Consider the following 8,525-nt stretch of genomic DNA (forward strand, 5'->3'; position numbering starts at 1 on the left):
TGGTACTTTGTCCTGTGTGCAGGCTGTGAATGTTTTTCTCAAAGGAGGCTCTCATATTTATCGAGACCCTGTTTCTGTTGGTTAATTGGTAGTCGTAGAGCTGGGGATATCTGTCGTGAATTCGAATAAGGCTGCTGGTTTTGGTTTGCATTTTGCTGACCAAGGGCGGAGGAAAGGGGCCCATGTGACGCCTGTTGCTGTTGCTGGAAATTTGACGGGGGTGGAGGAGGGATTGAAAATTGAGAAAGGGGTATAGTTGGCTGCAAGTCTTGGCCAAAGGACGAAGTTGATGGTGATACTGTTGATGCTGCAGATGTGAATGGATAGATCTGGTTTGTGGAATACTTATTCATTATCGAAGTGGGTTGTTGGATTTTGTTGCTGTTCGCTATTGGGGCCATTGTCGACCAAGGTGAAAGCGGTGAAGGTTGAGATGGTTGAGATGGTTGAGATGGCCGTGAAGGCTGCAACGTGGGGAAAGATGACCCCATAGATGGCTGCTGTTGTGCAGCAGTAGGAGCAAGTGTAGGAAAGGAGTTTATACTCATATCTGGCGTAATCGACCGATGACTAGGGCCTGACAGGTTCGCAAGTGAATTACGACCTCCAGAATTGTTAGCATTGACAGAATTTACGGTCGACCACGTAAATTGGGGTGTGCTATTAATCGTATTTTGCGCTGCTGCGCTTGAGCTTGCAGTGTCCCAGGAATTCCATGAAGTATTGTCAGAACTTGATGTCGTCGCTTTTTTGCCAAGGACTAAGCTTTCGAAATCTGATCGTGTGGCTTCAACATTGGTTCTGCCATTTGAAGTCTCCATCATTCCAAATAAATTAGGATTGCTGCTTCTAGGGTTGTCGGGATCGTTTGAAGAGGAGAGTGACTGTAATTTCTTCATTTGCTGTTGTTCCACCTTTGAGGAGAGGGACTTGATCAGGTCCATGAAACCACCAAATTGCTGGACATTGAGAAGAGGGCCAAGGCTGAAATTCCATAGTGTTGGAATGATTTCCAGCGCGATGAATTCGGTTTCAGCAATTTGGCCGACCTGTCGAAACACATTTAGAGCTGCCATCATAACTGCGGGTTCTTTCGTTTTAATGGCTTTTAGTAGGGGAACCAGTTTATCTTGGACAGTATACTTGTCAAGAATTGACGCTGAGCCGGATTTGGATTGCTGGGGATTGCTTGACATCCCCACGAAATCACCACCAGAAGTCGAGGGTTCCTCTTCTATGGACCCACCGCATAAAATAACGAACGATTCCAAGCCTCGGACTTTGATAGCAAGACTGCTGGTTCTGGTGAAAACGGAAGCAATAGGAGGGAAAATGACATCCTTCACGGTTGAAAAATCGAGAATCGGCAACATCACAGGGAGACACCGCATTGAAGCGTCGACAAGAGAGTGGGTACCAGACTCTAATCCTAAGCGAACCAGAGGTAGTACATCTGGCAAATTTCCGTTAGTGGACTTGGCGAATGTCAATCAAAGGACGTCAATATACAAACCATTTTTAAAATCTCGCCCCGAGCATGTGTTAGCAATAAGTTCCATATTCTCCAGGACAACCATGAGACTAGCATCTTTGCTGTGGTCGCGATCCTGCGTGGATGTCTTTGTACCAGCTGGGAGAAGAACTGACTTGAGATGAGGCAAGATCTTCTCGGGAACGACGCGCGGACCGGATGGAATAATTTTGATGATTTTAAAGACATTCGACAGGATAAGTGGCAGTAATTCTTTGTCCTTGCTTTCATCCAAGAGAGCAACAAGAACCTTCTTTTCAAGCACAGAAGACGAGAATTCTGGTAATATGCGTCCCAATCCTTTCATGAATTGGGTCTTCTCGTTGGCAGTTTTCGCAGGAAGAGACTCCAGAAAGCGTATGGTTGACATTAGAATATTATCGAAATATTGAGATTGTTGGAACTCCTTTGCATCCATACGCTGAGCTGGTCTTCTCGTTATGAGTCGAGGCAAAACGAAGGATGATAGATCTTTTGGTATTTGACCCGAGGCAAGAAATCCATTACTTTGTGAAGGTATTGTCGATGGTGAGCTCAATAATTTTTTGTATGTAGAAGGGTTGCCGTGAGTTTTTAGAGGAGATGTGTGGGGGTAATTATAAAGAGTAACAATGATAAGGCCTAGGGAAAAGAGGTCCGCAGATGTGGAAATGTTCGAGTCCATGACGAAGTCAGGGGATGTATAGTCCAGGTTAAGTTGAACGGCAGCTGGCAATCTGGGATCTTGATATAAAACCTCCGAAAGCGCGAGCGGAGGTAGCGGCGACTGTGACCCTGTATCAGCTGGACCGGCAAAGGCAAGTCCAGATATTTTCCAGTCTGATTTCGCGTTGATGTAGATGGCCTCGGGGGTTAGGTTGCCGTGGACAAGACCGGCAGATTCATGCAAAAATGCTAGGCCTTTGGCAATTTGCAATAAGCCTTTCTGTACTTCGATTTCATCCAATTCGGTACTATTTCCATTTCCAGATACATCGGAATCCTCACGGGTAGAGAGGCCAGCTCGTCTGCTCCCTCGTGAAAGCTGCTTTTGGTCATCTTTTCCCCCCAGGAGTCCGGCTAAAGATGTGGTGACTGGCTCGGTTGCAAACATCAAACCGCCATTTCGAGTCTCCTCCACTGGTTCCAGGACCTGGAGGATTGAAGGGTGTCTTAGGCGGGTTAGGCTGCTTGCCTCCCGTTTAAGCCTTTCAACAACTTCATCATGTAACTTTTTTAGCGATGAGGAGTTAGGGCGGGAACCAAGGCCACTAGGGAGTGCCTCAAGGAATTTCCGATCAAAAACGAAAACAGATGCTGCATTTCCGGTACTCTTTTTCTTGCCATCATATACTTTCCAGGGGCCCGAAGTAAATGAGGGGTGTGGAGATAGCTGGTAATTGGAAGCAATGTTTGAGCCAAAAGACTTCAAAGCAGACGAAAACATGGCGAATTCAGAAAATACAAAAAAGCCAAGGAGCCAAGACAAGAAGACGTATCCGTATATATGGTGAGACCCAAGCAACAGCTTGAAGTTTAGAATGATCTCAGCTCAAGGGAGTTACTCCCTTCCGGAGTGATTAATCCATGAACCAACAACACCTGACATCAACACTAACATCTGAACAACATGCGACCTTACTCTTCTTCTCTCTCGCTCCTCAAATAGAATACGGGGATATGGGGAATCGCAATATTCACACCTACCCCTACACACCCGATGGGTTATGGATCGTATGTTGGCACGGCGTCTATAGCAGGGCAGTCAAAATAAGAATGCGTCAGCCTCAGATGCGGCTCAACACCCTTCCACTGCTAGCCACAGTCACATGGTATCACGTGCTAAATATGGTCTCCACCGACTGCCGGCGCTCGGGACTGGAGGAAGAGGCGCGGCACAAAATGGTCAGACACGGAGAATCAACAAAACTGTTTTCCTGACAGCGGCAAATCGTCACGCCCTTCAGCAACTAACCGCGGTGACTCAACCCGTTATATTTCCCCTTCCACCTTCCCCCATTTCTCGTATTCTCCCTTTCGAAAACCAATTGAGTCCAGTGAAAAATCATGAAGTCTGTTGTGTCCGCCATAACTCGTAGGGGAATTCCTGCACTTAGCAGCAGTAGCTCCGCATGGAGATATTCCGTTCCCTGCCAAAGGAAATACAGCTCGAATTTTGCAAGCCGGAGCGATGGATTACCTGGAGTTGACGTCTCCAAGCTATCAATTACGAAAAATCCCTCCCCCAGCAAACTCACTCCCCCGGAAAAACTCGTTTTCGGGTCGACATTCACTGGCAAGTACTCTGCCATTGGAAATGCTCTATTAGAGATATAAATATATACATGGAATCACTAATTTATTGTTAAATACGCTCTTAGACCACATGCTTATGGTAAAATGGAATACCAAGGATGGCTGGTTGTCTCCAAGCATCGTTCCCTTTCAAAACCTCAGTCTCAATCCTGCGACCTGCGTTTTCCATTACGCGTTTGAGTGTTTTGAGGGAATGAAGGCATACAAAGACAAGGATGGTGGCATCCGGTTATTCAGACCAGATATGAATATGGCACGATTAAATAGATCATCGAAGCGTATCGCGCTTCCAACACTCGATGAGGATGCTGCGATAAAGCTCATCAGTGAGCTTGTTAAATTAGACAGCAGATTTATCCCCCAGTAAGTAAGCTTTGTTGATTGGATTGCTAATGGAATTCGACATTATATTTGTTCGTTTGCTTATACTGATTGACTATATCTCCCATAGAACTCGTGGTTATTCGTTGTATCTAAGACCCACAATGATTGGTACGCAGGAGACGTTGGGTGTTAGCGCTCCTTCCTCTGCCCTGCTCTTCGTCATTGCTAGTCCTGTTGGTCCTTACTACCCAACCGGCTTCAAGGCTATTTCTCTAGAGGCAACAGATTACGCGGTTCGTGCATGGCCTGGCGGAGTCGGGGACAAAAAGCTGGGTGCAAATTATGCTCCATGCATTGTCCCTCAGACCGAAGCGGCAAAGAGAGGCCACCAACAGAATCTGTGGCTATTCGGAGAAGAGGAGTACGTCACGGAGGTTGGGACCATGAATCTTTTTGTTGCGTTAAAGAACAAAGAAACTGGGCAAAATGAACTCATCACGGCTCCGCTGGATGGAACGATTTTGGAGGGAGTCACCAGAGATTCAGTCCTAACTCTTGCCCGGGAGAGACTGGGCCCCAGAGGTTGGACGATATCAGAGCGTAAGTTGACAATGTCAGAAATTGCCCAAGCTGCTGATGAGGGTAGGATGATCGAGGTATTCGGAGCAGGGACTGCGGCTATTGTTAGTCCCGTCCGCACCATCAGCTGGAAAGGACGTACGGTGGATTGTGGTTTGAAAGAAAATGAAGAAGCCGGAAAAGTAGCTCTCGAAATGAAGAACTGGATTGAAGGGATTCAGTATGGAGACGAAGAACATAGTTGGAGGTAAGTCAAACAGGATCATCCGCCACCAACCACCCCCTCTCTGCAACGATATGACCTAAGTATTCTTCTAGTGTTAAAATTTAATCCGACTCTCTTTGAATATATATGCTATTAAAACATATTTCGCGTGATTTGTATTTGCTACGGCATAGATACTGAGGACGGCCACATTTCTATACCGATTTGGGTTCAGTCATTACCTTTTACATGTTTTCAGTTTTATATCCCCTGTATTCGGAGAACAACTTGTTTTAGATCTTGGAGAAGCCCCCTTGTGGATCTCGGTTACCATCGATTGGAACTCATTAGTTGTTGTATGTCCACATCCTGGCCATCCAACAGAGAGATGAAAGTCCTGCGGGAAACGAAGGAGGCTAAATTCAACAACTCCTACACCATCATACTGTTTCTGACTTAGTCTTGTCTTATTTCCGGTGCCATACAATCAAAGGTTCGTTTTAATTACCATGCTCAACGCACGTAGGAAGGTCCCAAACGAATGTGCCATCAATCTGCAGAATCCAATGCATGGGCCCAGAGAGTCCATCTGGTTAGTCTCGCCCCCAACCACCTAATCCTCTCTCAGGGGGGCTAGGATAGGAAGGCAAGTAATCTACCGGCCAAGGGGATCTGCTCCAATCAGAAGCGTGGAGGGAGAGAAAGATCTTCAAGAAGATCCATCGATCCACTTCTGAGGCGAGTTGAGAGTATTAATTCACCCTGCTCCTTACAAGAGTATTTTAGTGATTTACATGAGCTCCGGTAAGAAATATCTGAGATGTTGACGAAGGCGGGGAAATGGGGAAAGTAAGTCAAATACTACCAGGAAAGGAAGATATGAGACGCCTACCCACGGCAACATTCTCCATGCAAGTTATTGCCACAGGTGGTTGGCCAGGTTGCCCCTTTCTCCCGACAAACCCATGTCTCTATCCCGGGGTTCTCCCAACCTTGCCTTTCGTTCGCTTCGGGCTTCTGGGACAAACTCCGGGCAAAGAGCCTTTGTTCCTTTTAATTTTATGGAGTTTCGGCTGCTCGCCTCCGTTTTTCCCTGTCATTTGCACTTAGGAAACAAAACATTATATGGTGATTGATCTCACTGCGCATTGATAAAGTTCCTTGGTAACCTGCATAGTATGCTATTCAGGGTTTGGGGGTGTCAAATTCTTGTCAAAGGGCCATCCTTTATAGCCCAATCTCCACCTCACCCGAAACTCCCTCCAATATCACACCATCCTCTCCCGTTTTTTTGCCGCCAAAGCAAAGACAGATCCAGGCCTAATTCATATGGTAACGGATCGGCCATGAATATACCGGATTAACACCACCTCCGTTCCAAGAGACCCCAGCATGGTATAGTACTACAGGGATCATGTTGGTCATGCCGGATGCGCTGTCCGCTTGTAGCCTGCAAGGAGGAACAATCCCACACTCCGGCACGACCCTGTGCTTGGATTGTTCCTTGGAGAATTCCCCACATCCAGCTTCGAATGCTATCTCAGGAATATGGTTTCATAGATGGGTGTGTTAATTCGTTGGGAATCCAGGCGGTGGTATTGAGTGGCGCCCAATGCCCAAGGAGCCCTCCTACCAGGACAGCATCCTGTTCAGGTATGCCACAATAGGAAGAGATCAAAACAACCCTGATGTTTTGAGAAAAGAAGGGGGGAGAATAACGCTCGCCAAGTTTGTTGGGTGGCTTTAACCCGTCTATAAAATTGGGGGTGGTTGGGGTCTGTTGACCCTTCCGCGTACCAATTGTCGTCCTGTACTGACAAGCTTCATATTTGAGGAAAAAGAATGAGAAAGATGAGAAAGTGTCAATAACCATTCCATCCCCCCGTCCCCCCGCTCCCCTCTCCTCAGACTCTGTATCGTATCCGGATGGTTGGGATACGGATATAACCAGACGGCGGCTTTATCAGCGTGATCCAACTCTTTTTCGCAGTTCGCGACGAGCGTATGTCTATGTAATAACAATCGGAACAATTTGACCTGCCTGTTAATGTATCCACTATAAACCTGGTAGCCTTGGTAGGGCTCAAACTCACCTTCCAGTCGTTGGATTCCAGACCATGTTGCTCCCTGCATTGTGATGAGGATTTCAAAGTTCTCACTCCCATTAATTATAGCACAACAAGGTCAAGGGTCGATGGTCACTGAGGATTGAATCGTGGAACTAATCCTCTTCGGCTGAAGTCCAGGCGATGAACATGAAGGGAGTGAAGAATGACGGCTTGTTAATTTCCGGCGGCCCTTAAAGCAGTTAGGGCGAGAACGCTCAAAGATGCCTCCAACATATGATAAAAATAGGCCTTTTCTCTCCATATTTCAACTAGTAAGAGGTGACAACCAGACGACCCACCCCTTGACATCAGTCAGGGTCTGATTCAGCAGCAAACCATTCTTCTCTTCAGTTGCTTCGCTATTGTGCCCAGCTCGCATCCACCCTCAGGTCATCCAAGCAGATTAGTAAACAGCAAAGTTCCATTCGGTCATCGATCATCGTTGTGATCGGGCATCTCAGTAAGCATTCATTCTTCTTTATAGGGCTGAAACTGCCTGCACAACTGTGTGTCCCACCTCTTCGATATCAACTCCACCAAACTCTTGATATCTCTGTCCACGGCGACATTACACCAATAACATGCTGTGCGTGGCAATGACCGAAATATATTGTCGCTGTTGTTAAATTCGCAGAAACCCACCGGAGGCAAATCTTGCCAAGTAAATTTGCACGAGGGGCTGTAGCTCGCCTCCACTTTTTTGGTTGCTTTTTGGCGCAGAGAACTACCGAAAGCATCGATCCCAGCAAAAACAGGAAAAGTATCGGAGTGTAGCCACTAGTACTCGAGACTGGTGGTTGCCAAAAAAAAAAAAAAAAAAAAAAAAAAAAAAAAAAAAAAAGCATCCGAACTCCAGAAGGCTCCAGCTGTGGTGAAAAGCCCGCGGACTTAAAAAAAAGATCTCCGACGCGGAGCCATCTTGAATTCACCCAACCGCACCGTTGCAGAGAATAATTACGGTCTTGCTCCGAACCAAACCAATTTTCTAACCGTAATAACCAAAGGAGAGATGAATTATTTGTTGATCGTTCCGATGTGCCGTGTCCCTGGGCGGATGCGAAGGAGCCATGATGCCACTAAACCTCGTGTTGAAATTTTGAGTGCTGACAGATGAGATTCTTCTTTCTTCCATCCCCAGCCACGCAGCCAGCTGTCTCCCTAAGCTCCTAGAACCTCAGCCAATTCGGATCAAATCCAACGCAGAAATGTGCCTGCTATTGGCCACTGGATCATCATTTCGTCACTTTCGCCAAAACAGAGAAATCTGCATGGTTGGAATCGGTAAGGAATATTCCTTCCCTAGCCTCCAAGTTTCGTCCTCTGCATGATGTACGCCCGACGGCCACTAAAAAGCGACCTTGGAACAACAAATGTTAGACCATGTTGATGAAGCAGGCGGAATACTTTCAAGGAGATTGGATTGTGCTGGGGGGGGGGGCCGACTTGGTTGGCCCAATCGGCAGCATTTTTTTTTGTTTTTTTT

At 46.7% G+C, this 8,525-nt stretch overlaps 3 protein-coding genes across 3 annotated transcripts; 1 reads left to right on the top strand and 2 right to left on the bottom strand.

Moving 5' to 3' along the window:
• Positions 1-38: 38 nt before the first annotated feature.
• On the bottom strand, positions 39-2,957 carry HCAG_08943 (conserved hypothetical protein; the record flags this gene model as incomplete). The annotated part of the gene is made up of 2 exons (XM_001536058.1): positions 39-1,453; positions 1,514-2,957. The coding sequence occupies 2 exons, from the start codon at positions 2,955-2,957 to the stop codon at positions 39-41; spliced, it is 2,859 nt and encodes a 952-aa protein (XP_001536108.1).
• A 278-nt stretch (positions 2,958-3,235) lies between these two features.
• Positions 3,236-3,822, bottom strand: HCAG_08944 (branched-chain-amino-acid aminotransferase; the record flags this gene model as incomplete). The annotated part of the gene is made up of 2 exons (XM_001536059.1): positions 3,236-3,261; positions 3,486-3,822. 2 exons carry the CDS (start codon positions 3,820-3,822, stop codon positions 3,236-3,238), a joined length of 363 nt encoding a protein of 120 aa, XP_001536109.1.
• A 254-nt stretch (positions 3,823-4,076) lies between these two features.
• Positions 4,077-5,671, top strand: HCAG_08945 (branched-chain-amino-acid aminotransferase, mitochondrial precursor; the record flags this gene model as incomplete). Its single annotated transcript, XM_001536060.1, has 4 exons — positions 4,077-4,189; positions 4,278-4,976; positions 5,428-5,526; positions 5,563-5,671. 4 exons carry the CDS (start codon positions 4,077-4,079, stop codon positions 5,669-5,671), a joined length of 1,020 nt encoding a protein of 339 aa, XP_001536110.1.
• Between the last annotated feature and the right edge of the window lie 2,854 nt (positions 5,672-8,525).

This window comes from Histoplasma capsulatum, genomic scaffold (genome assembly GCF_000149585.1).
Source record: "Histoplasma capsulatum NAm1 scaffold_14 genomic scaffold, whole genome shotgun sequence".
In the NCBI taxonomy this organism is placed as follows: Eukaryota; Fungi; Ascomycota; class Eurotiomycetes; order Onygenales; family Ajellomycetaceae; genus Histoplasma; species Histoplasma mississippiense.